The sequence below is a fragment of the Punica granatum genome, chromosome 6 (assembly GCF_007655135.1).
Source record: "Punica granatum isolate Tunisia-2019 chromosome 6, ASM765513v2, whole genome shotgun sequence".
NCBI classification, from domain to species: Eukaryota; Viridiplantae; Streptophyta; class Magnoliopsida; order Myrtales; family Lythraceae; genus Punica; species Punica granatum.
The window spans coordinates 23,827,046-23,854,511 of record NC_045132.1 but is presented as its reverse complement, the minus strand read 5'-3'; the positions used below and the strand labels follow the sequence as shown (position 1 = coordinate 23,854,511).

General features: G+C 38.7%; 4 protein-coding genes across 5 annotated transcripts; 1 reads left to right on the top strand and 3 right to left on the bottom strand.

The window, feature by feature from the left end:
• Positions 1-1,956: 1,956 nt before the first annotated feature.
• Positions 1,957-8,756, bottom strand: LOC116210680 (RNA polymerase II C-terminal domain phosphatase-like 3). The gene is made up of 12 exons (XM_031544657.1): positions 7,725-8,756; positions 7,493-7,625; positions 7,341-7,396; positions 7,173-7,233; positions 5,749-7,086; positions 4,685-5,254; positions 4,444-4,590; positions 4,096-4,364; positions 3,908-4,019; positions 3,563-3,820; positions 3,358-3,404; positions 1,957-3,264 (listed from the first exon to the last, which is right to left on the bottom strand). Exons 1-12 carry the CDS (start codon positions 8,291-8,293, stop codon positions 3,201-3,203), a joined length of 3,624 nt encoding a protein of 1,207 aa, XP_031400517.1. The 5' UTR covers positions 8,294-8,756; the 3' UTR covers positions 1,957-3,200.
• An 888-nt stretch (positions 8,757-9,644) lies between these two features.
• Positions 9,645-11,160, bottom strand: LOC116210296 (acyl carrier protein 4, chloroplastic-like). The gene is made up of 4 exons (XM_031544152.1): positions 11,004-11,160; positions 10,368-10,454; positions 10,131-10,253; positions 9,645-10,012 (listed from the first exon to the last, which is right to left on the bottom strand). Exons 1-4 carry the CDS (start codon positions 11,070-11,072, stop codon positions 9,884-9,886), a joined length of 408 nt encoding a protein of 135 aa, XP_031400012.1. The 5' UTR covers positions 11,073-11,160; the 3' UTR covers positions 9,645-9,883.
• A 2,860-nt stretch (positions 11,161-14,020) lies between these two features.
• Positions 14,021-15,181, top strand: LOC116212057 (altered inheritance of mitochondria protein 3-like). Its single transcript, XM_031546642.1, has one exon. The coding sequence runs from the start codon at positions 14,089-14,091 to the stop codon at positions 14,929-14,931; it is 843 nt and encodes a 280-aa protein (XP_031402502.1). The 5' UTR covers positions 14,021-14,088; the 3' UTR covers positions 14,932-15,181.
• A 2,287-nt stretch (positions 15,182-17,468) lies between these two features.
• Positions 17,469-26,705, bottom strand: LOC116212408 (protein LAX PANICLE 2-like). 2 transcript variants are annotated; one of them, XM_031547006.1, is made up of 4 exons: positions 25,333-26,705; positions 25,161-25,223; positions 24,883-24,955; positions 17,469-17,892 (listed from the first exon to the last, which is right to left on the bottom strand). In XM_031547006.1, the coding sequence occupies exons 1-4, from the start codon at positions 26,232-26,234 to the stop codon at positions 17,701-17,703; spliced, it is 1,230 nt and encodes a 409-aa protein (XP_031402866.1). In that variant the 5' UTR covers positions 26,235-26,705; the 3' UTR covers positions 17,469-17,700. The 2 variants fall into 2 exon arrangements, with proteins under 2 accessions (XP_031402866.1, XP_031402867.1); XM_031547007.1 differs by having other exon boundaries at positions 25,161-25,211; positions 25,333-26,704.
• Positions 26,706-27,466: the final 761 nt, after the last annotated feature.

The window sequence follows — 27,466 nt, the reverse complement described above, 5'->3', positions numbered from 1 at the left end:
ATTTCATTCATTGATTCTTCGTTGGCCAAAATTTTTTGTAACTTCCACCAAAAAAATCATCATCATCATCATATTCATATGTTTGCGTGACTTACACCAAAAAAGATTATTATTATTATTATTATTATTATTATTATTATTAGTATTATTATTATTATTGGGATAATTGCTAGGGAGATTGTCATTGCATGTCATTTGTCCAAAAATTTAATGAGAGCTTATTATTATTGTTTAAATTTTTTTGTGAGTTTTGAAAAATTTTAAAGTTATATACTTTACTATCTTCTATATCTAAAGATATATTGAACTTTAACTTAGTAAATTAAAGTAAAATAATTACAAATTTATCTTAAAATCCAAAATAAAACATAATATTATTATTAAAAAGAAACTAATTGTTAAAAAATCTTGAATTTAGAAATAATTTAAAGTCATATACTTTACTATCTTATGTGTGTAAAAAATATATCAAATTTCAATTTAGTATACTGGAGTGAAATAATTTACAAATTTAAGTTAAAACTTAAAATAAACAATAATATTCAATATTATAACTCAAAAGAAATTAATTATTAAAGAATCATGATTTTGGAATAATTTAACGCTACATAATTTACTATTTTATGTATGTAAAAGATATCGAACTTTTTTTACTTAGTATATTAGAGTGAAATGATTTAAAAATTTAAGTTAAAAAATAGACATGAATATTCAATATTATAATTAAGAGGAAACCAGTTATTTAAAAATTGTGAGTTTTGAAATAATGTATTGTTATACTTTAGTATCTTTTGTAGGTAAAAATATATTAAATTTTAAATTAGTATGTCAGAGTGAAATAATTATAAAATAAAGTTAAAATTTGAAATAAACATAAATATTCACATTATAATTAAAAATAAATTAATTATTAAAAAATGAGAAAATTTAAAATAATTTAGAGTGATATACTTTTACCATCTTATGTATGTGCAAATTAATGAAATTTTAATTTAATATATTAGGGTGAAATAATATACAAATTAAAATTCAAAATTCAAAATTAAATTTTCACAACTAATTATTTGCTCAAAAACTTAAGGAGATTTTCAGAAAAGTTTATAACATTTTTAATTTTCATATAAAAGCTTAGTACATCGAGAAATTAAAAAGTCCACTATTAAAAAGTAAATAAGTTTAATTAAAATTCTGAATTATTTTTTGAGTTCAAAATTTAAATTATATGACTGATCTATTATTATTTAAATTATTATTTAGAAGTTTTTTAGAAAGTAAAATCTAATTGTTTACCCAATTTTAATTAAAATAAACTTATTGATTCATCTAGAAAATATATAAATTTAGTTATTTAAGGATTTTAATAAAGTTAGTTCATTGCATTGTAATTAATAAATATTTTTATGTTCAATATTAACTTGAAAGTTATCAAGAAGTAAATCCTATATAATCATAAATAATTAAAATTTTATAACCAAATTAAATGATAGAATATACTAAAATATGTCATAAATAATAATTCCACTTTGCACACGGGTGGATTGACTTCTTGTTCTCATCCGTTTGGCTTATTGCTATACGCGTGATGGTGATTTCATTTATAAACAGAAAATGCTATTCTATTGTACTCTTCCTTGCTCATCCCTAACTATTTGTTTGGGTCGCGGGTTAATGAAGTCATGAAGGGATGAGTTATGAAAGGTTATTATACAAGCTCTTTCCATGACCCGCAATTCAAACAAGCATGCATACATAGCTTGATATATGGAAGGTTATTATGGAGTTCATTTTTATCAAAATGAATTTTTATTTTTTTTTGGTTAAGTCACTCTTCCGTTATTGCATGGTTGAATAATGTTGCATGCATGTATACATAGCTTCTCCTGCCAAATTAGCAGTACGTACAAGAACTCCATGCGAGCAAGACCTCTGGGTATATACCTTTTTTTTCTTTTTTTCTTTTTTTTTTGCTGGAACCTTCGGGTATATATCATATCATCAGTCGGCATCTGAAGCATGCATCATGTTTATGTAAACAATATTCCTGTCTGCCTAGCTATGAATCGACGACGGAGAGCGAGAGTGGGGAGCTGAAAACGACAGGCGCACCGCCGCCATTTATATGGCCAAGGAATTGGAACGAGGAAACTTCGGCCTTCGCCTTGAGTTGAGTGTCCTCTCCTATGTCAAAGGAAGAATCAGTCAAAGCGGTGCTACCGCCTTTCCCCGCTTTCCAAAGTTGTCCACCCCAGAATTTATAACCAAGTCCCTCTCCCTCCATCAACCGACTCTTTTTTTTTTTCATAAAGGTAAGGTTCAGGTACTTACTGGTTAATTTTTTTCTTTCCAAAACATGCGATCACACCAAATAGGCTTCATCGGCGAATCAAGCTTAAACAAATTACGAGACCGATAAACGCCGGCGTCTTCCTCTAAGGAAAAAAACCGAAAACAATGAAAACCGAGAACAGTATAGGTTTGTTGGAGAATGTTCCTCCGATCTTATGCTTTGGCTACGGTTGTATCGTCGTCGTGACAGAGAGGACAATACCACCAGCATCAGTGGCACTTGCACCTAAGAGGGGCACTTAACGAGTATCTTCCTCAACTTTTTGACTCTTTTGAGGAGGAATGGCATAATTTAATTCCCTCGGAAAAACCAACCGTTTTAACGGTCGCCCCATGAAAACTTCTCCTGGCTTATTTCTCTTTTTTTATCCGTTTTCCCAAGGATGTGTTCATGTAAAAAGCGAAATAATTTCCCAATTAGCCAAAAATCCGAAGGCCCCTTCCTTATCTATCAACTGTAACTAAGAAGATCGACCCACTGATGTCGACTCACATCAAGGGAACGTTGACCTCGGTGTGAGGAGGATTAGCCCGACCCCTTCCCTCCCAGTCACTACCGATAAATTCCGATCACCACACCAATGTACTACACCTTTTCAGGTCCGCGATCAACTCAACTCCCGCAGACCAAACACACGCGAACTCCCATCCCCAAGCTCGGGAAAAAGGGTCAAATGGAGGGAGGATCCTAATCAAAACTGTTGCCGCCGAACAGAGTGAGGTCAGCTCGCAAAAAATGCTCGACAATGACCTAACTGATTGTGCTTCCTTCCCCCTCGCTCCCGTTTTAGGTTACGTTACGCACGAGTTTGGGTGTATTCATGTTTATGGTTTTCAGGGCATTTGTCATCTGTTTAAGGTTTGATTGCAAAGTCCTGTTCATTTGCTCTCCGGTAAAGCAGCGCTGAAGCTTCCACCCTGTATCCATACGAGGATGTGAGCATCATATCTACAAATAAAAAACACGATAATATTTATAACCAAATCAGAACCTGGGAACCCGATTCCTACCAGCCAGGGTGGACAACGAACCTTCCCCTTGATAGAGCCCAATTTACCTGCCATGATAAGATTTAATACTGCATATGTCAAGACTGCAGGGAGGACAGGTGAAAAAGAAAGAGAAGGGGACTGACTATGCCTTCTCATCAGGTATCCAACGACAATTACACGGATTCACGTGTCGTGCTTATCATTCTACTACTAGCAGCATTACCTTATCGGTCCCGAGGGAATTGGCGACTACATGGGTAACCTGGTCATCAATGTGAATGGTGCACACGGCACCAAACTGTTCAGCTGTCTGCCACAGCGGGTGCAGATGAGGGTTGGCCTCACCCACCGGAAACACCCGACTGAAAACTATTCGACAGCCCGCCAATATCTTTCGCTGCTCCGTGGCTAATATGTTCCTAACGTCCACGTCATCCAGGGATTGGTGGGAGAAAAATATATCATGCATTCTTTCAATCACCTGATCAAGAAGACAGAATGGATTAGGAAAAGAGAGTTCAATCATACTAATCAAGATCCTTCAGATAATTATAAGCTGTGTCCTCACCGCTAATGACGAAGCCAAAGTGCCATCCTCTGGTCTCTCATCATGATCTATTTCAAGAAGGGAAGGACCTAATAACCCAAACTGGCGCCTACTCGAAGGAAAATACGTATATCTGCGGAACACAGCATTGGATCAGAATAGCTAACAAGCCTGATATCAAATTTGGTGCTAGAATCAGTTTTACTTACCTTTCTACAACTATGAGGTTCAATTTGTTGTGGGGCCATACTCTAACAGAGTCGTCTATGATGACAACAGCCGATTCCATGCCCAAAACACCTTCCAAATCCTTACTTTTAGGATATCGATCATCACCATCAACAGAATCGCCATCATCGCCCCTAGATATGACTCTTCCAGCAAACAGAGCCCCCATTGGGTCCAGCACCTTCGCCATCTCTGTAGCATAGAGCTTGTTCCCCATTGTGTAAAGATGCAGCTCATAGAGCTTACTAGCCTGTATTAGAACACAAAAGTGTCGAGCTCTGTTTCGGGTTCAGGGCATGAGTCTGCGGAATGAGGTCGAAAGAGTTTACCTTCTCCAGAAAGTTCCATATACCAGGCCGCAGCTTGGTCCACATCGCCATATGAGGAAACCTGAAGAGATGTCTCTGGGGCTTCTCTCTGTCCTGTTCCTCTTTTTTCCGCAACATCTCATCATGTACAGGCTCTACTTCAGCAAACTGCAAGAGGATATCAGTTCATAAATCATTCACTTTCACTTTATCGAAATGACCAGATGCAAATAGGACTGCTGCTGCACACTAACAAATATACCTTCGCAGAATTGAGAAGCGTATGGTCGAGATCTAACACGAGGCAAAGCTTGCGAGCAGCAAACATTTTCTTCTGTTCTTCTATCCTCCTAGCCCTCTCACGCTGTATAGCAGCCTTCTGCTGATCATCGTATCCTTCAAATAAATGCTCAACATCTCCCCATGAATTTTGGGATCGAGAAGCAATTGAGGCACCAGTATCAACAACTCGACAAGTTCCATTTTGCAGCTCTGCATTGCTGACAGTTTTCATTTCCGTTCCCGACGAAGCTTGCATTGGTTGGGATGCATGATTCGGAGAAATGACTGGGGGACTTGGCAATGCTTGTGACGAGGTCATGATATCAGCTATGTTTTTCAAGTTCTTGGTGAATTGCTGGGTTATATCTGGCACTACAACAGGTTGAGAAGGTACTGCTCTCTTATCTGCCGGAGCTTCTACTTGGGGCCTTGTTGTAGGAGTTCCACTTGTTAATTGTTCAGATCCTGAGCTGCCATTCCTCTGGAGTGTGATTTCATGGAGAATACGACGTGGATCACGAGCCTTCATGCGGATTTTTCCAGCATCATCCTGCAGGCCATATGAATTGTTAATATGTAGTCCATGATTCCGAAAATATCGTATAAAATATGCATAGCTGTGTCGTACAATGAACCACACCTCCTCCACATTTGACTCATCATCTTCAAATACGACTCTTTTGTAGAAGAGTGAAAATATCTCTGATTTACTGATAAATCTTCTAGAAAAGAACAAAGGCAATGCAGCCAAAGAAAAGCATGTTACAAAGCAAAATTTCACACAAGAGCAAAACCATAACGAAAATATCAATCAAAAGAAGAATTCCCCACATTTATTCAGTTACTGTTACAATTTTCTTCACTTGAAAACAAAAGGACATGCAAATCTAAGTTACCTTTTTATCAGTAGAAGGTTATTCTAAAAATTACGAAACTACTGAAAATCTATTTGAAGCATATCAAACAGTACCTAATAAATCGAGCAATTGAATTTCCAATCTCCTACTCGCAGAAAGATATGAAAATGAGGCTTTAAGGGCTCACCATGGAATTTGTTTGAGCAGGAACTTGAGGAGTTCCTGCAGGTTTCTGAAAGGACCCTGGTGCCACTGGAGCTGTAGAAACTGGAGGTGTTACACCCAGCATAGAGCTGGAGCTAAATGGAATGCTTGTGGTTCTAGGAGCATCAGCAGGTGGTGCCTCTGATACAAACATGTGTTGCTGTCCCATCTTCAGCAAATTCACCAGCGTGGTAGGATTAACTGCTATACCCTTCAACAGTTCAGGCAATGAAAAGGCAGTACTTGTACTTGGCAATCTCAATGGGTCAGTACCATTAACTGTCACATTTGTCTTGTCAATATTGTTAACCGGAAGGGCTATCCTGTTGTCTATTTTTCTTGGATCACTTGCTATCTCTGCCATCAGGCCTCGGTTCAAAGTTTGCCATCCTGATGCAGCAGTTCCTTCAAAGAAGCCACCACCTCCAGATGAGGTTCTCATATCCAGCGTAACGCCAGGATTTCCCAACTCATTCCTTGGCCGTTTTGGCTCAGATCCACCAATAGTAAGGTCTTCAATGTTTCTTTGCTTTCTTGAGCTCATGATCCCACTAAAAGTATCGATTCCAGGGGAATTCTTTAAGGAAGATGGCTCCTGGTGGGTAAGGTCCATAGATCCCGAATCTGTGTTAGCAGCCCTAAGCCTAGGGTCTCTACTCTTTGATGAGGATTTAGCAGGAAAATTAGGCACAGAACTAGCGGGAACACTTCTTGCAGAATTAACTGCCTGCGTATTAGCATTGACAATGTGGGGCGAAGACGGGGCAAGAGATCGCCCCAAAACAGTAGGATTTGAATTGCCAGTTGCAAAGCTGGAAACTTCTCCACCAACATCATCAGCCCCACAAGCAGCTTCCTCTGAAGGAGTTGGACTTGGAAGTCTGTCACTAGTGAAGCTGGAACTCCGACCAAATTTCTGTTGATAACTAGACAAGGCTTTGAGGGCCTCAGTTTCATAAGGGTGCATTCTGAAATCTTCCGTCCCATTGGCCAATTTACGAGAACCAAACTCATTTTTAAACATCCCATCTGCACTGCTCAATGCCCTGGGTAGAGCAAGAGCCGGGGGTGCTTGTTGCGTGGGAGATGGAAGGCTATCGGCGTCATGATCCTTGTGAAGGTCTAGCAATGGGATCAAGATCCCTCTACCCTTGAACCCTTGTTTCAAAGATTCTGATGCAGTGGCTTGATTTTTTGGACCAACGGCTTCAGCAGAAGAGCCCCCACTTGAACCATCAACAAACTGTGCATCTTTCTCCTTGTTGCTGGATCCTTTGAGTGACAAAATCAATGGGCCCAACGAACACTCCATGTCCTCTATCTGCATAATAAAGGAGCAATCTTGAGTTCGTGCATTTCTATATGAAATGGAAAGCATAAAGCAAAACAAAACCACAACACCCAGACCTCTTTCAGTTGTTTGGATGGAAGAAACGAAGGACCATTTCTCACCACAAGCGATAGAATCCTGTCAATTTTCATCAGAAGTTTCCCCAAAATCAGAAAGAAGAAAATAAAAAAAGATAGAGCAGAAAATTTTGAGGGGGGGGGGGATACGGATGCACAATTGACAACCTTTTCCATATTTCCTTATTCAGTTCCTTCTTTAAATAATCCATGGAGCGGAAAGCCTGCATCGAACACAAGTTAATACCTTGAATCTTTAAACCATGGAGTTTGGAATCCCAAGTTTTTCTGCAAGTAACTGAAGAACTTGGGCTACTTACGCTATGAAGTGCTTGCACTGCAGCAAAGAATAGCTCAACAAGACTATCCTTCACGGGAACACGATGTACTGAAACGAGCTTGCAGAGGCCCTCCAAAGAATGCTCGAGCTTCGTACATAGTCCCTCGAATGATCTAAAAACACAAAACCAACGATCATAAATCCGTAAACCGTTCCATCCTCTGAATCATGATGTCGGGAAAGGTGCGACTACTGCTCTGCACATCACTTACATTGAGGAATCACACGAGATAATACTCTCCAGAGCTCGATGGAGCTCAATCTCCACTGACCCATCACTGAAATTGTCTTCCCCGCCTTCGCCGGCAGCTTTAGTTGCTGGCTCCCAATCCAAGTCAATCTCACCTTCCTCGAGCTCCCCTTCCTCCTTCTCGACATCAACCACCATAGCATCAACCTCATCGCCAGTAACATCAATCAGAACTCTGTTCCCTCCAGTCACGGCATTATTCTTATCATCATTGCTATTTACAGATGGAGCTGACGAAGAGCGCTTCGAATTCGAATTGTCTTCCTTCTGAGCTTCCAGATCAAAGACCTCGTTCAGGGGCCTATTCTGCACAGCCTGCGCCCACGCGAGATTATACAGACCAGCGTTGTACCCACTCTTATACTGATACTTGTACACATCCTGCATCGTCCAAACCCTAGATTCAGGCTTGGCCTTGGCCTCCTCCTCCTTGGTCGCCTTCAACTCCTGCTTATTGAAGTCCTCCTCACTGATCTCCTCCACCGAAGCAGAATCAGAAATCTCACCCTCCTCGACGTCCTGAATCCCCATGTAATCCAACGATTCCCCCCACCCTCGGATCGTTCCAGTCAAACAGAGATACAATCTTCAAATTCGATCTAGTACCAAATAAAGATAATAATATAGACAAAATTCAACCACCTCAGACGAATCTCCAGCAAGGTCCCAAACACGGCAATTACGCTCACAGGTCTTGTCTCACCCGACAATTATTGTTGTACAAGATTTAAGGGCGATCCTCGATCGGGATTCGATCCCAAAAGTATCCGGGTTCTCGATCTGGGATCTAGTTCGATAGAGTTTTCCGGTTGTGAGATTTGATTAATCCCTTTATTCTGAATCAATCGAAATCTTGGAGTTGGAGGAGATCAGCCATGGAAAAGGGTAAAGAGAAGAAGAAGAAGAAGAATAAGAAGGAAAAAGGAAACACAAACGAAGAAGAAAAACACAGCGCCGCGACGGTAAACAGGAAATTTGACGAAGGAGAGAGGAGAGAGAGAAGGTGAGGACGCCTTTATAGTGACGAAGGGGTGCGAATCTAGTAGAAGAGCGAAGTTTGAATCTGGGCCGTACACGTCATCGATCCGAAGCTTGTGGTTTCGGTAGAGCACGTACTGGCTGGCGCCACGTAGGATGTGGGGGTGGGTGTGTGGGGCCCGGTGAGCCAGCCGGCGAGGGCCCATTGTCTTCACGGAACCGCTGAGCCGCCGGTCGGTCCAAGTCAATATTCCTATTTCTTTTACATGCGAAGGAAATATTTTTAGTTTAACGAATTACCATATTTGATAAATACGAATTTCTCATGAAATATTACGGAATGAAAGTCGGGATATCTTGGTTTGAAATTAAGAGCTGGTGCCTCGGTACTGAATCGGCTTGAGATTAATTGTAGCATCTGTAAGGACAGCCTTTTTATGGAATAGGTAATATTTAATTTCGTGTTTCGACTTTAATTAGCTCTCTCTTTTTATTCGATTTATTTAATGAGAATGATACATATACGAATTTAAGTATGATTAGATCGATCGATCAACTTTCTTTTGCTGATTTTTCAAGAAAAGAATATCAAAACGTGATCTTTATTTGCCTTGTAGGAGGTGTTTGATCAACATAAATGATGAGGCTTGGAGACCATGTCTTTTCTTTTCTTTTTTCCCCGGGTTGTAAATAAGGTCCAGGGCCTAGATGGAGTAGATAATAAATATGGGAAGGAAAATATAGGAGCCCCGACGATTATGAGAATTGAACCAAAATATTTTGATTTCAGATTAAGGGTGATGTCGCCGTACTAAACTCAATTTCTTATTCTTACTGTCCTTTAACTCGGTTAATCAAAATTGATTTCAGCATATTCTCCATTATACTAAACATGATAGTAATCTGAATGAATGAGACTCGAATTGGCATCAAATGAGAACTTGTTGGATTCAAATGCATCACAAATCAAGACATGGAGGATAACTTGGACAAAAAATGTGCTGCCTCAAAAAATGAACTTCCTGCCTCTATTAGATGGCAAGTCTAATGTCTCATGCTATATTTGCTGCTCTGAAAAAGACGCAAACAAGCGCGATGAATTTCCTACTGCCATATTCGTACGGTATCTTCACTGTCCATCCTCTATGCTTCCTTCTTCTGGACGAGCTTCTCTATCAAGTCCGCTGCTTCCTGAACGGTCGTTATGTTCTGCGAGCTTTCCTCCTCGACGCTGATACCGAACTCCTCCTCCAAACCCATCACTATCTCCACCTGCACTAGCAGCATTCCCTCAGTCATACGTAAGACGGCTCAAAGATCAATCGTGGCATGAACTTTTACTGATATCATGCTAATAGATAGTACGGAAAGTTCAGAATTGAGGCGATACCGTGTCAAGAGAATCGGCTCCAAGAGAGGAGAACTTCGACTCGGGAGTTAGATCAGTCTCCGGGGGCAGAGCTAGCTGTTTCCTCACTATCTCGCAGACTTTGTTCACTGTCTCGAGTTTTGCCTGCCAAATCAAACCGAGTATATTAAAGATCATATCGTATTCATTTTCATCGTCACGGCTTAACATAATGGTGCAAGATCTTGAATGACAGAAAAGGAAGTCATCGAATTGTACGGCGCAGGAGACGCGGAAGCGGGAAGTCCTTAGAGCAGGAAAGCGGTTCCTTGCCATTCCTAGAGAAGCAACGTTCAAGTAGGAGGTCTGCCAAACAAAACACTGGCATCAGAAATTTGTGCTTCTTCTTGTTACATGGGATCTTATTTTTGCTGTAGAATGTATATACATCATGAAATTTTAACTGCGCCGAGTTCCAAAGCTAGGATTATAGATAGTGAGCACGCACGAGGATACATCATAGAATCCCAATTAATAGCAACTGTATGCACCAGGGCATAGTCGGATCTTCAAAAAGTTTTCAGGACTACTAAAACTGTCATTTGAACAACGAGTGTCCCGGTATGTCACGACATTATTGTACACGGTCATGACCCAGAGAATGTCTATGTTGATGAACGGGGCCAGACCGTCTCAGAGGAACATGCCGCATACCATAAAAAAAAAAAAAAAAAACCCGCCATACTATTTCCTTAAATCGTCAAACCTCTTCCAGCAATATAAACAAGAAACTGGACACCAAATCCAAATGTGGAGCACCATATCTCACAGCAGCGACGGAACAAATTCTCATGTTTCGAACAGAATGCGGTCGAAAGAATGCCCCTCGATGTGAAATGAAAAAGCTCGGAATACCTCATTGGTCTTGAATGCAGGCTTCAGGAGAGCTCTGAAGCAGACGGAAGTAGCAGAGACAGCAGCCATTGAAGCTCGAGAGGATAGAAAATTGCAGATAAACAAAGGAAGCAGAACCACTAAATGTTGAGGGGGTTGTTATATTTATACGCCGGAGATAAGAGAGATGGAGAATCTGCAGAAGTTGCCCCTTTTAGTTAAAATCTCCTGATGAATTTTGGGCCGTTCGATCGGATTGGGCAGTCCAAAAGCACAGACAACAACATTATGGGGCCATTATCAAGAATTTAGTACGATTCATGTCTTTTGAACGAAATTCCTAGTGAATAGAAATATATCTCGTATGCCCGATTGCTGTGACGTTCACAACTGTTGTAATCTAGTCCAACTAGCTGGAAATGGATTGAGATATCGCGTAGACTTGGGTTTATCTGCTAGCACAATAGTTCAATGCATTGACTCAGGGGCTGGCCATTTATGCGCGTCTTTCCATAATAAAGACCGTCGAATTGAACAAAACTTGAAAACTATTGACTACTTCAAGATTATCGGTCTTAGCACTTTTATGCTGCGTTTGATTTCAAAGTAAAATTTTAAAATCAAATTTAAATTTTAAAAAAGAGTTGTATAAATGGAGCTCACCATTTGACTTTGTATAAGTTATTTTATTTTATTGTGGAAAAAGAGTGGTATAAATGGGGCCCATCCTTTGACTTTATATAAGTAATTTTATTTTGTTGCGGATATAATTAAGTTAAAATATGATTTTAAAATCCTACTTTGAAATCAAACAAGCCATTAATTAAGGTAAGATCTGTCCTACTAATATGATAATGAAAACATTAACATTCTAACGTATTGCGACTTACTTTTGTTAATTTTTTTGGTAATACGATAATGAGAGTATGACCAATCAAGAATTCAAGTCTTCTAACATTGAAATTCGATACAGTTGATGTAGTTATGGGTTTGTTGTGAATAGCAGTCGTTTGTTGTTGATGATAAAGTTTTGTGAGTAACATACAACTGCTAGTCATAATACATTCATAAGGGCATCACCGCATCATTTTTTCAACTGCAAAGGAGATCGGTCGATCGATATGGACATCGAACATACACCGTATCAGCTGGTTTTAGCCTAAGAATCTGCCAGTGGACGAGAGGGAACATTCAATTTCACGTGGGGATCTGCATGGGACCAGTTGGATACAATTGGGCCCACCGGAGAGTCAAATTTCAGTGTGGTTTGCATCTCATATGCATCTGTCTCACATGTGGGCTGAGCTGGATTCCCACTGTTATCCGCCAGCCTGTCAACTGGGCCCACCATTGCCATGCTGATCAGCTTTGCCCTTCCTGATCCTCTTCCGAAGGATCAGCACCCACAATGTCCACGGCCCGTTGAAATAGCCCATTGAGGCCCAAGTTGGTCCTACGGATCTCCCGGAAAGCCGACCCCCCTCTCTTGCTCGTGTTTGGTGATGATAACATCAGCTCAAACGTTCCTGAAGCATTTGAATAGAAGTCACTCGATGATTTCGACTATTAACTACACCAAACCTCACCAAATAATACGGTACTTTGCAATATCTTGATTCGCTTTAAAGGGACGAATCGCATATTAGAACTCCAACAGGTTTGAAAATTTCTACTTCTGCAAGCCCAAGCAATGGGCCCAACATGAGGCTTTTGCATACAAGCCTATATGGACTTAGGGTGAAAATTGAATATGTAGAGTCAAACTCTATTCGGAATAGGAATCTTTTTCTTTTTGGTAAAATTAAGGAGGAATCTAAAACATAGTAGTTCTAGGTAATTTGATTCTGAAGTTAAATTTTACAACACTCCACTCCACTCACTCTATTCTTTTATTAATTCAATAATATAATCATAATCATTATCTTTTTATTTTTTTACAATTTAATAATAAATTCTCATACTTATTTTTCATAACCATTAGTACAATCAATTTTTTAATAATAAATTCCTCAATTAACTTTTGCGCCCATAAATATACATTTTTTTTAATTTTTTTTATCATTTAATAATAAATTCTCACATATATTTTTCCTAACTATTATTACAGTAAATTTTTAATATTAAATTTCCTCGTCTACTAGTACTTATTTTGTCCATATACTTGGAATGGAGTAGAGTTGAAATGCTACTCCGAAACCAAACATAAGTTCCTCTCACAACATTGGCCAAACTTTGATTGAAATCCGAAGTTGAATCTCAACTATTATGTTCTTGGAGTTGTGATTCTAATAGGCTACATTTGATTATCGGGTTAAGGATTCGGATAAGGTCGAGATGGGATGAGATTTTAAATCCCTTAGCTTGCATTTGGTTTTCGAGTTGGATAAGTGATCCAGCTCAATTTGATTTTGTGCAATGACAAAAATTGTTCTTCTAGCATCGTGGCCGATTGGTATCTTGAATCCTCGACGTATATGATGATAATAAACCGACCATTACGCTTTTGAATTTCTTCCTACAGCCAAAGTGGTTCATTTACCAGTTCTAATCTAAATCACGAAGTACGAACTAGAAAGAACAATTAATCACGGCTACTCTCTGTCGAGGCATTCAATAAACTGCATCCGGAATGATACAAGCAAATATATCATACACCTAGTCCAAGCTCCCTATTGCCAGAGGAATTCTAATGCATTGGCGCTTGAGCAAATTGAGAGCGAACATATCTTGGGTTTGGGATCATACTATTGATGTCCTCATCCCAAGCTCGCTAGCCTACAACTTCTTCCATGGAAGTTGCTGGCTTAACACAAGAATTGTCCATTCGACGTAAAATCAATGCTTTTATTAAAAAAAAAACAAAAAAAGACAAAATCAATGCGGAGCTAATGGCGTAAGAAGAAGACGATAAGACCCCGTCCAAACACGCCATAAGAATTGGACGTGGCCCAACACCAGTCCAAATCCTATAATGGGCCGGGCCCAGGCCCAGAAAGGGGAGCCCGGAGGATGATTGGCATCGGCTCTACATATTCCCCGGTCAGAGTCAAACGACGACCTCGCATCTCTCGGACACCGTTTGACTGCTGCTCATAAGCTCACTGCAATGGCAGCTGAATTACAGCCGTCGGAGGAGCCGGCCGCCGCCTTGTCCTCCGCCACCACCGCCACGGCCGCAGCTACTCAGCCTCAAGCTGCAGCTCAATCCGAAGATAGGCCGGCGCAAGAGAACGCCGTCCCTCCACCCGCCGCGCCGAAGCGCCAGCGCCGGCCCAGCGTCCGCCTGGGCGAGATCGGAGACCACCAGCCCGCTGCGCTCGCGAACGAGTCGCATGTCCGGCGTCCGAAGTGGAGGCTCCCCAAGGACCCCCCCAATCGGAAGGCCCGGTCCCTCACGCACCTCGTGAACGGGAACGGCGACTCCGACTTAGATCCCGCGCACAGGAAGCAGAAGCCCAAGCGTGGGATCGGGATAGGAGCAGGATTCGGGATAGGAACGGCCGCGAAGCGAGTGCGATCGAGCTGGACCTCCAGGCCCGAGGAGACCGCCGAGCACAACACAAGGGAGAGAGATTGGGAAGTCGAGGAGGAAGAGGAAGAGGAAGACGAAGAAGGAGATAGACGGGGAAGCGGCAACGTGTACAGGGACTTCGAGCGGAGCCCGGCCCGCTCCGGAGACGACGACGCCGCAGGAACCGATTCGTGGCAGAGGAGGGCCAACCAGGCTCCTGAGTCGGAGAACCCGGAGGGGAGGGGAGACGGGGTGAGGAGCTGGCTCATAGAGCTGGGCCTGAGCAGGTATGCGCCAATCTTCGAGGTGCACGAGGTGGACGATGAAGTGCTGCCGATGCTGACGCTGGAGGACTTGAAGGACATGGGGATCAACGCGGTGGGCTCGAGGAGGAAGATGTACTCCGCCATTCTCAAGCTCCGCAGGGGGTTCTCGTGAGTTCCCTGAACTGAAATTGTTGCTTCGTCTTGTCTGATGAATATGAATAGTCCAGCCCTTGTAACATAGAAATCTCTGAAACCTTCTCTGACTGACGAATAAATGGAAATGGGAATAGCACTTGCTGATCTCTCTGCTTCTCTTTGTTGGCTCAGCTGATTTGATCATCACCTAATAGTTCCAGCAAAAATCCTATGATAATCGGCTCACGAGCTTTGCTTATCAATTGCTTTGGATGGAGTTTGTGATCTGCTCTATACGATATTCGGGTCACAAGCCTGGTTATCAAGCTTTCAGTTTTGATGGGAGTTTGTGTTCTGCTTAGTATTGCTTAATTCTTGTTTTAAGTATGAATCACCAAATTGAGACAGCTTATTATAGTTCCAGAGAGATCATGAGATAAAGAGAGTTTTGGTGGCGGTAATGTGAACATGTTGACTCCCTCCTTCCCTCGATCAATTATTTACCTGAGTACATGAGAATAGGAAGCTGCTGTGATCGATATAAATCGATTGACTCTCCATATATCGATCACAGTAGCTTCTTATTCTCATGTACTAAGACATGGTCTTTATCTCTCCTCACCTAACCAAGTTACATACTTCATTTTGGAATTGCTATGTCTCCTAGGGCTTGGGTAAACACACCATCAAATGGAAGATGATCTGTATTCTAATCTGTAATTAAGCATCAGCTGCACGAGTCGATGTATTTACACGGCGAAGATAGTAGGTGTCCCACATTAGTATCGGTGATGTTCTTCCATTTACCTATTGTTTTGTCCGGTACTTGTGCAAATTTGAACCCAATTGATCGAAACATGCCAATAAGGAGGTGAGTTCTTGTGCTCTGTTCTCTTTAATTTCCATTTGGCCTGATCCATCATTTCAGCATTTCAGAACTCAAATAAGTCAAGAATGCAGGTAGCTTTTCGAGCTTCAGTTACTATCATGTTGCTTGCACGTAGTTCAGGGCTTTGAACCTGTCCCTGTCCTCGGCTCTTAATATCTCGAATGAGTATCTGCTGTTGCTGCACTGAAAAACCAGTTCAACCTGCACTTGGCTTTAGATGAGAGAGGTGAGATTTTAGAGGATATGATTTCTTCATTACTTCCACTGCAAGAGTTTTCCGGTCAGCCCTCTTCTCATCGATTTTGAGTACCTTAGTCTCTGCATGAATCGAGAAGTTCTGCTAGGCTAGCTTCAGGGGAATTCACTGATAGTTCCAGACACACTTGAGGTGGCTCATCTAGTTTTTAAATGGTGCATGGATTTGCCATCTACAGCATTTCAACTCACTGTGCCTCCGACCAACCCCTTCCCGAGCAGGAGCTAGAAGGGAACCGGGTGGAGTTATGTCGTAATTCTCTTTAAACATTACAAGTATGCAGTTATCGCTGGCTCATCTAGTCACACGGTATGAATAATGTGCGCAAGAATTATTGTACATTAGTTCATTGTTATTTGTTACTCTGCCGCGAAATCAGAAGATATAAATCTGAAGGAGTTAATGAATGGCCCGATTAAGGGGCTGTTGGTTCATGGGATTCTTCGAAACATCCCAGGATTCCTCGAGGTTAAGCATGCATTTTCTCACGTTTGGCTGGAATGTGATTCCCAGCAAGGCACCTAGATGGGTTTCCCATTGGAAAGAAAACCCGACATGTGAAAATATTGCCACGGCCTAATTTGCACTTCCTCCCTATTGTTTAACATTTGCTATTCTTACATTATCAGATAGGGGAATTAATTTGCATCATCATCCACATTTCTAGTAATTTGATATACTCCTCCGAAACAATAATCTTCACATTCCCGAGCAATATTCTAAAGAATTTGATAAACGGTCAATTAGGTGTAATGTAATAGAGCACGATTTTGCCTAGTAATCAAAATGTTTTAGGTTCGATACTCGTGTCTTTTTATTAATTATTATAATTTTTATTTTATTGTACTATACTCGTGGGAGTCCGTTGTAACGGGAAATGAACGGGTTGCTTTTTCATCATTCTTTATATTCCCGTAAACCTAATAATACTCGAATCGGCCCCTAAGCTAATTTTGATGATCCAATGGGCTAGATCCGGGTCCAACTTTGGGCCGGCCATTTAGGAAGCGGGGGATCATTATTAGTTAAATTCTTGCTTTGCTGGGCCCATTGTTGTAGTCCTAGCCCAAACCGGAAATTGGGCTTTTACTAAAGTAGAAGTTCATCAGAGCCCAAAAACAAAATATTTTCGCAATCAATAATTAGAATGTCGTGTCTGTATAAATACATGTATCTATACAGAATAAAATGCAATTTACATCCTAAATAATATATTAAAAAACAATAAACTATATAATATATATATATATATATATATATATATATTTCTCCCACCAATTAAACTCCAAATAAGAAAAATAAATTATAACAAAATAATAGCCCATCAAGACCAATAAAAAAAGTTTTTAAAAAAAAACAATAGGGAGGCAGGAGCTACACCGTGGGGGGTTTTCCATAATAATATGACCAACACGACACCACCACCGTGCAAAAATTACACATATTAACTCGTGTGGGAGCCAAAAGGAGAGTTATGATGATCATAATTGGGGGCATATATTAATTGATTCGCGATATATCTTTTTTTTTTTTTTTACCTCAAAGGGGTGTTATTTTTTAATAAATAAAAACCGAAATCGGGAAGTAATAATAATAATTAATGGTATCGAATCATCGTGGTAGATGCATGGTGATGATGATGATCATGATTAAATTAATGATCAAGAAGCAGCACTTCGACCGTAGTGGAGGACCATGAGGTGATCGGACGAGGTTGATGAGGAGGACGAGGGGGAGGTGTTGTCTGGCGGTGGAAGCAAAGCGAAGGCATCCCTTTGACTCCAAATGTTGTCCCTGACATGCTGCAACGTCAAGCAAGGTTGTAGCTCTTGCCCTCTACATCTTATCTCAATCTGCATCCAATACATCACCCTCAGTCCCATCTCAATCTCATTATGTATATATCGAACAAAACGTAACGAAAAGGAAACTGGACAAAAGGTTCTAGTCTAGTCGACTGATCCGCTGTATATATCTCCTGGAAAGCAGCGTTTTCGATCGACAATAGACAAGTTTCATTCCAACATGAATATTGACATTTAGAATTTTAGATGCTCGAAATTTAGCCTTCACATATCATTTTTGGCCTTGGCCAAGAATGCTCTAATCGAAAAAGGTCTTTATTTGCTAAACACATTAATTCATATGCCATTTTTCTGCCTCCAGAAAAAGTTTCTAAGGTAATTTTTATTTACAGCTAATATGTACCTTCGGAAGCCAACTCTGAGTTTGATTTCGCTTCCCGTTTTATAATTCGACTGCGTTAATAAGTTACATGTAAACTCATATGTAGCTGTACCGTTCGAATTCTACATTCTCTTACCTTAAACTAAAGGGCATCGGCCTTCTTTTTTCTTTTTCTTTTTCTTTTTTTCACTTAGAAGTAAAGTGATGACATATATATGATACAACTTTTACATACATACTTGCACCATGAATGAAAGCTGAATATCATCCGTTTAAGTAGACATATATATATAGACACGCACACACACATGCATGAAATTAATTATACATACATATATATATTAGTGTAATATAGAAGTCTTTGTCAATATCCTACGTCTTCTCCCATGTCCCTTCCACATGTCCTTGTTACGTCTACTTTAACCCCCAAAAAACAAAACATTCTTTTTTTTTTTTTGGCTTAGGGTTTTTTTTTTTTTGCCCTTTCATGGAGCCAAGAGATTCCTCATTCCGCAAACACGAAATATTCTTGGGGCGGTCAGCCGGTCAGCAGCTGAAATCGATGGTTTTTTAGGCTGCCCGCTCCTCCCACCATCGAAAGCTGCCCGAGTTTAATCATTAGAGGCCCCATTTAGACTTTGCTCGTAAGCCAAAATAATGATCCTTTAGACTTTGTCATTTTCCTTAATTTTTTTTTATATAATAACAATAATTCTCTTATATTATTATTATTATTTTATATCTGTGTAGTGAGATTTCATTAATCCCCTCAATATATATATGTGCGTGTGAGTGTGTAAATGGATCCAAAAAGCACGGCGAGGAATAGGCCTAGCATATCCTAGGTGCCTTTCATACTTTAGTTTTCTTGAAAATTTCACCCCACCTAACTACGCGAATATATTTTCTCGTGAATATAATAGTAGATATGTATGCGTACATAAAATATTACATTGATCATAATCCGCCTCATCTCATGCACGTCTCCTTCACGTTGCTTTCCTTCTTTTTTAAAAACCCTAGAATAGATAAAAGATGGCAAATATTCCATCATCAACTTTTTACCAAGTGTGTGTGCGGTTCTCGTTTGTTTTCAAGATTTTCGTAAATACCCTTTGGATTGCTAGGTTAAACACGAAAAGAATTTAGGTTTACAGTTTAATCGAGTCATTGTTAGCATCATGTTTAACTTTAATTGTAAAAAAATTATTTGTTTAGCTATAAAAGAAGAGGGTCTTTAGAAAGATTGTAGTGCATCACACGCATCACCAAATAATCAAGAAGTTTTAAATATGATTCTCATTATATGACTCTCAGTGCCTCTTATAATTAATTAAATTTTCTATTCTTATATTAGTCTTTTTCTATAAAATTCTTGCATTAATCTTAGGAGCTTTTTTATAAGCGAAAAGAATAAAAGAAGAGGGTCTCATTTCCTTCTTGTAATACTTTCATTAATTTATTGTGCATGCACTCCCTTTGGCACAAATATTTTAAAGTTAGGATTGAGTTCATATCTGTCTTTTCTGCTTTTATATTTGTTTTCTTTGAAAAAATTGGAATGATTCTGTTGTGGAAATATCCCCCCATGCATTGCTTTTCTCCGACGTGAATTATATACTTTTTCTTTTATTATTTATTATTATGTGGTTTCAGTTTTGTCTTTTCTTTTTTCTCATCTCTCTTTCATAGTTGGCTTGTGGAGGAGAATGATGGGTTCTTTTTAAAAGAAAAATTCCATCAAAGTGCACCACTTAAGGTTTTCCTTTGATGGGCCTGTTTATGCACAATCCATGGGGAAGAAGAAATTAAAAAGGGAGGATGAGGGCCTACTCCTGCTAGCTGTCTTAGGGCTGAGATCAAAGAGGCGAAAGCATGACGAAAGGCCATGACAAGAAAATAATCGTGACATTATTATTCAGATTCAATCTACTAATTCTAGTCCTAATAAATTTTTAAGGCTTATGCCTGAAATTCTGATTGGAAGAATTTAACATGGACATCGGGTATATAATTGATGATATATTATATAATTGATTGTATCTATCATGCACGTCAATATATGCTAACATTTGTTATATGTACACGAGAGATATTTTCTTGACAAAACGCATGCAAGAAAGTTGAGAACGACAGGGTCCACGTGTGATCTTTGGAGGCCCTACGGATGTGATATGGGATGAATTTTTGTCAAAACTTTTTTGATGTTAATGAGTGTCAACTGGACCAAGGTAGTACCACCCTAGTAGAAATTAATTTATGTGTTTTTACACATCCTAAAGTCAATGCACTTAGAAAATTAAAAAGAAAAAAAATATAAAATCTATGTGGAAATAATAATTGAAGCTTTCTCACCATAAAGATACCCTTTAATTATTTCTTTTTCTTTTTGTAATTACTTATTGACCTTAGAGTGTTATTCATGCGGACGTAAATTACATTCTAAATGCACCCTAAGATTGTGACTAATCAACACAAGATCATATTCCAGATACAGTTTTCTCTATCTAAATTATTAGTACATGTGAACGTGAAATCATCAATCAAATCTTCTAGCTAATTGGAATACTCTGCGTTACAAATAATTAAATTAATGGAGAAGGAAAATTATCCTTTTGGCCCAACCAGGGGGGAAGGGCGACTGACGAAACTTATACCCCTATGTGTGGATCCAATATAAAAGCAATCTCAAAGATAAAAGAGGAATACACACACACACACATCTATATTGATTTTTCACCACCGAATACTTTTGTATGTTCACTGTTTATATATTCTAAAATAATAAAGTTCTTCATGAAAGTCCTTGGACTTGTCTATATCCAAATAACCATTGACAAACAGAGCAATAAGTAATGCATATATCTGCATGGCATGTCCAAAAGTTGTGAGGTTTCATTAAACAATTTAAGCCGGCAACGGACAGCTTTTATCGGTTTAAAGAAAACATAATATAGTTTGCGGTACATATAAGAAGCCAAGTCCACCAATAAATTGCCAAATCAAAGGAATATAAGGTTGACCTTAGATAAGGGCACCCTTCATTATTAATGCATTAACAAGGCAAGGAGAATGTTCACTGGCACATATATATTCTTACACACATATATATATTTGTTATGCGTCTATGTATAAAGTAATCAACACATGTACATAAGCATATTCTGTTTTGATAGATGACAGTTATATGGGGATACGTGTACGTGTTAGGTGAAGAGAAAGACAACCATATGATCATATCTTTCGTATTCCTTGGCGGTTGAATATATAATATGAAGAGCTAGCTGTTTCATTTTAATTTGGCTTGTAATTAAAAAACTAATCACCCTGATATGTCAATAAGACCTTCATGGCATGAACTGCAAGACCTGATATACATATAATATATGTATATATAAGTTGAATAAAAGTATGAATACTATACATATATGTTTGTGTTAATTTCATGTATGCATACCTATACCGGTATTATCAGGGTTGACCTGTCCAATATAAAACACACAATGTATGGAGTTTGATTGATGATCATATATGGCAAAAGAGAATGTTAGCAATGCATGTCTTACATCATAAGATATATCTCCACGTATTATTTTTAAATAAGTTATTATAGTTGTGTATATTCATACGTGTGTTAGGTAAAGACAATGAACAAAATTATATTCATATCATTATGATATTATAACTGATAAACAATTGTTTTTGCCCTTTTATTTTCTTTGGGATTTATTCTTGTTAGAGTTGTGATGTTGATTCTTGCCCTTAAACCATGATCAATAAAAACCATCCATGAGATTTGGTTTAAGGAAAAGACAATTCATTTTCGTTGTAAAACTGATTTTGTCGTTCTTTTTGGTGCTTGGTCATCTTGGTCGGCTTATATTAATATATGTATGTATGACATTAGCTTTTAATTCCCGAGTTGAGGCCAATGCTGCCCGTAGCTATTAAAGAAAAGAAAACACAAATGTATATCTATTCATCCGGCTATCTCGTATATCCTTAGATCACATATACAAGGACATATAGCACGGAAAGAACATTTTTGGCAAAAGATCACAAAAAAACCGACTGTGAAATATTAAAATTAAATCAAAACTCGCATATGCTTTCCATATTAAACGGTATATTTATACAAAAATAACGTTTACCTAAATGATTCTTCAGCACTGATCAAAGAATAACCCACTTGACTACAATTTTTTTTTTAAGGAATGATGTACATTCTTCTTTATTCGATTTTTGTGTTCTAATCATTATTTTGGATTATGATATTTGGATGGTTTGGATTACTATTTCTACCGAATTTTCAGTGAACGTGAAGAGTAGTGTTTGCCGCTTTACCAACCAGCAATCAGCAAATTAATCAAGCAACAAGCAAGCTATGCATTTGGCTGTTCCCTCCAAATATAACATATTCAAAAGTAAGAATCACGTACTTGAAAAACAAATATCAACTTAATCTAATTAATGTTTCTGATTTTTTTGATATGTTTTATATGCTTTTAAACGATAATTTTCTTGGATGATCCTATGGGAAGTTCTCGTGTTGTGCGCCTCCTTGTAGTTTGCGCAAACAAAAATATTTTCTTTATAAATTTCCTAGTAATTGGTTTACGTACGCGTATATATATATATATATATAATTGAATATTGCAGAAGTCCTCTTTTTTATTCAAGTTTCAGAAGAATTTAATTCTCTTTAACTGTGTGTGTGCGTATTTATCTACTTTCGGAGAGTTTCTCAAATGGAAATGAATAGCACTACTGGGACAATCCAAATGACAACATATTTTGGATTATAAATGCACATTGATAATTCTCACAAGCACGTGCACAAGATTAGATATTAACTTTTACTGGCACATAAATTGATTTCAGGCATATTACTTCTACGTATTTCATCGCAAATTTTTTTTTCTAATTTTTACTCCCTCTCCTTATTTTCTTTTTAAGATAGATACATATCTAGAGCGAAATATATATCGATCTCACATTTGGATCCAAATTAGTATTTGTGTATATATATAATATATTATTTTCGTGTTTTCGATATATTTCTACATTCATTCATTCCATTTGGTAAGAATTTGCTGCGAGTCCTTACACATTAAAAGCATCTTTAGTTTGCACAACTCTCTGTTATTTTTTGGGCTTAACACAGCTCTAATTTTAATTTCAGCTTAAATTCCTTCAATGCTCACCGAAAAGATAGAGTTAAAAATGAATTAAGCGCCATATAAAACATCTTTTTTGGGTAGAATAAAGCATAATTTTTAGTTATAACTTAAAGGCATCTGTATTTTTCTTTTTATGTGATTAAAGAAAATCCAAGTTAAGCACACACATGTATAAAAGTAGCCACCAAATAAATATGATGCAGGTGACTATAATATTTCTATAATTAGATATGAGTGCGAGGTGATTCTAGAGATCATAATTCCTGAACCAGCTGGTGAATACATTGAATGTCCAATCTATAGGAAATAATAATGGAAAGATTTGGGGGGGGGGGGGGGGGGTATTTGATGACGAGTGTATGAGAAGCATAGAAAAACAAGTATTGCATCTATTTCCCAATATGATCACACATCCCTCTCGTGCACATGAATATGATCATTTTATAAGTCTCCAATTTTTCACAACAAATTATTACTCCCCTCCCCCTTGAATCTACATACCATAAAATTATTTCATCAAAATACCAATAATTACTCTCTCTAATTATCAAAATAAAAAGTTACACCCTCATCAACATTTGCAAAATCTTCCGGCCCTAAAATTAGCTATAACTTTTTAGCTTAATCAGTCATCTATATTTACGGGAGAAAAGAAGAACAAATTGAAACTTAGGAGAAACTTCTATAAGAAATTGGTAACCCTGAGGATTGCATAATGTGGAGAGGAGGAGCTATGAGTGGGTAAGTAAGTACATAGTGCTATTATTAATCGAACTTATTAAATTAGAAGTGGGGATATTGTATATATACTTTAAATAATATAATAGCCATAATATTTACATTTTCTTTTTTATGGTCGATATAATGGAAATCTTGGTGGAGCTTTTCTGGTTTGGAATGCAAGTAATGCCCGAAGTATTGAGACATAACTTTCACTAGTTCTTTTTTATTTTTTTCTTTCTTTCTTTCTTTTGTTTTTTTTTTTGGTGGATTGAGATTGGTGGGAAGCATTTGTTCAGAGGTTGAGAGCAATGTTTCTCTGTAGTTCAATTTTTTGCATATGCTTTTAGGTGGAGGGCACTTTTCACAATTTATCCGAAACCCTAATTAACAATAACCTTTATTAACCCAAATCAGTAATTACTCTTGGAGCTTCATCTTCTTGTGATTAGACCACATTCTTAGTTAGTTCTTTGAATCTTTCCTTAAGAGAAAATCGACCATGATCGATCATGAGCCTTGAGGCTGATATAATACAAAAAGAGAAGAGACAGCTGCTTGGAAACATACTTCCCACCTAAATATATATGTCTATGACATTAACCTAAGGGTATTAATCTTACCATGTCCTAAAATTGCTAGTTGAATAACTCCAATGACTATATCCTTTGCTTATGTGTGTTGCCATTTTTGGTCAGGCCTAAATAAAATATCAGAGCTACACAAAAAGCAAAATTTCAAAGCAAAGTTATGTACCTCTGATTCGCTATCGAGACTCAGCTTGTTAACCAAGTACTTCATCAATAGTCGAACTGTCATCTTCCCGTCCCTGATATCCCGACAAATTTGATTAATCAATAAGAAATCCGCATTCAAATTCCCGCAGTAAAACAAATAATAATTCACTGATCGAAATCTCATTTTTTTTTTGGTGGATGAACGGGACAAAAGCCCAAGGAAATTAACGGCAAAATCTCATCTTTTAATTACTTGTACATTTGCTAAATAAAGTAGAAGGGATCTTATGTACTTACTTGATTCTTAGATAGCTTTTAGGAATTTGTGGTAAGAACGGTTCTCTTGCCCTGCAGATAAACCCAAGATTGAAGAAAAATTAAAGGATCAATTTCCACAGGAATTTGATATTACCAAAAAAGAAAACGTAAAAGTTGAGTGAATGAGAACTTAATTCCATAGTATACTTACTGGTTTTGTGAAGCTTGGAGCATGAACCAAATCCCCGAATGGGGTCTTCGCGGGGCATTTACAACCCTTACGTCGGAACTCGACCCGCCTACATCTACTCCGGCCATTACAGGTCGGGCAAAATATGACCCGACGAATGGCATCAAGTTATAAGCAGTGGCAGAAGAAGGAGACAACGGCGGCAAGGAGGAGGAAGAAGGAGGAGAGCCCGCGATAATATTTGCCGGAATAAAATTCGGCCTATATGCCCATTGAATCTCTTGATTGCTATGAGGAAAACTAGAGCTAGTGCTTCCCGGGTGTTGGAAGAAATTAAAGGGCAAGCTAAAATTAGGGGAGGGCAGCTGCCTTGGAGCTCTAACAAATTCAGGCACCTGGAAGATCGGGGCCAAGGGCGGCCTGCACGGTTGTTCCAAGCCGCCGCTGCCGGGCGGCAACAAATCGAGCTCGACCAGTCCACCGCTGCCTCTCTCAGGGGCAAGCAGATTCATGACCGGCTGATGAGATAACTTAATATTATTATCCGATGCATATGATACTTTCTCCCGTTCAAACTTCTTGTCATTGCTACTCGAGCGGCCGCCAATACTCAACTCCAGCCAACCCTCATCGTCTAGTCTCTCTTCCCGAGCATCCTTTGAGCTCGAGGCCGCAGCATCGTTGAGGCTGCTGGTGGTCCTCGATTCGTCCTCTGCCATCGGTTTAACCTCTAGAAGATGATGATGATGCTGATGATCAGACGATGAAGATATCAACCCTAAGCAATAGTTGTTAGCTTGATCACTAGTGTTACAACCCTCATACCCTTCGATAACCCGGCTCATAAGAACATCACCGCCGCAGCCACCATAACCATAATAACAGCTGTAGCCGCCGTGAAGAGGGTTCTCGACGGGCACCATGGTCAAACAAGCCGCCCCGATGACACCCCAACCCAACTATAGTTCACAGCCTCGGCGTTCCTCCGCTTGATCCTGTGCTTGTTCTCAGAGCGAGCCATGAAGGGAAAGAGCGAAAACGGCGAAAGGCTCGGGTTTATATAGGGAAGAGAGATCTAGGTGAAGAAGAAATAGCATGGCTTGTGTTAACTAAGGAGAGATCAAATGGTGTAGCAAACAAGTGAGGAACATCCATTAAAAGGAAAAGGTCTAATGTTGTTGTTGTTGTTTTTGATGTTGTCGTTGGGGGTTTCATGGCAATCAAGAACATGGGAGTATGGGAGGACAAGGGAGGGAATAAAACTTGCAAATCTCACTTTCCATTAATTCTCTTTGTTTGGAAGTTTGTGGAGAGATGAAATAGTTGCAGAGGAAGAAGAGAGAGATAAGAGAGAGAGAAGAGAAGGGGAGAGAGATGGGTGGTCAGTCAGTTATGTTGAATAAAATAATTCGTGTGCATTATTATTTTCTCCTGAAATTAATAAATAAATATTGTTCTTAAAGGTTGTCGAAGGGGGTAATATTTTTTTGACTTTATTAAGATGGGAGAAAAAAAAATTGGTCCAGCTAACGAGCTCTAATTATCTTAAGGGCAAGTTCCCAATGACCAAATTACGATAAAGGCCATGTCCTTTTTGGAATATCACAAAAAGGACCTTTTCAAAGCCCTAATCTGTTCTTAACTCATATCTAAAGAAGGCCTCACACAACGACATCTAGTGGTCTCGATCTATCTTTTAAGATCAGATCAAGTTTGTTAATCCAGTCATCTTTCAGAATTACGATATATATGCTTGAGCTCGAGACAGAGAAATTGAGGATCAAGCTCCTGTAATATTATGATGAAATGGCATCTAAATAAAATGATAGGTGAATAATTAACATATATCAATAAATGCAAATATATTTGCTCATAAGTACGTAGAAATAGGAGCAAGTGCTGCGTCTGTCCTTTTAAGTTGTCCAAGATCCATGATTCCACGAAGAAAGGCGTGAGGAAAATAAAACCACCATGGTCCATAGAATACTTTCATCCACACATCATGTAGTTATATATTTATCACGATATCTTGCATCGAAGGAATTCCATGCACCTCATTCGAAAGGAAAAAAAAATGTTTATCATTAATTAAATGATTGCGTTATATATTTTCTCTTTCTATTATAAGATAAAATTTCATTTAGTCTTTGGTAGA

Coding starts and splice junctions, on each gene's coding strand:
- LOC116210680 (XM_031544657.1), bottom strand. CDS start 8,293: ATGGGGATTCAGGACGTCGAGGAGGGTGAGATTTCTGATTCTGCTTCG. Junction 4,365..4,443: donor TATGGAACTTTCTGGAGAAG/GTAAACTCTTTC, acceptor GTTCTAATACAG/GCTAGTAAGCTCTATGAGCT. Junction 3,405..3,562: donor ATTCCCTCGGGACCGATAAG/GTAATGCTGCTA, acceptor TTATCATGGCAG/GTAAATTGGGCTCTATCAAG.
- LOC116210296 (XM_031544152.1), bottom strand. CDS start 11,072: ATGGCTGCTGTCTCTGCTACTTCCGTCTGCTTCAGAGCTCTCCTGAAG. Junction 10,254..10,367: donor GCTTCCGCGTCTCCTGCGCC/GTACAATTCGAT, acceptor TTGATTTGGCAG/GCAAAACTCGAGACAGTGAA. Junction 10,013..10,130: donor GAGCCGATTCTCTTGACACG/GTATCGCCTCAA, acceptor CTGCTAGTGCAG/GTGGAGATAGTGATGGGTTT.
- LOC116212057 (XM_031546642.1), top strand. CDS start 14,089: ATGGCAGCTGAATTACAGCCGTCGGAGGAGCCGGCCGCCGCCTTGTCC.
- LOC116212408 (XM_031547006.1), bottom strand. CDS start 26,234: ATGGTGCCCGTCGAGAACCCTCTTCACGGCGGCTACAGCTGTTATTAT. Junction 25,224..25,332: donor CTCCAAGCTTCACAAAACCA/GTAAGTATACTA, acceptor CTTCAATCTTGG/GTTTATCTGCAGGGCAAGAG. Junction 24,956..25,160: donor AAAAGCTATCTAAGAATCAA/GTAAGTACATAA, acceptor TCGGGATATCAG/GGACGGGAAGATGACAGTTC.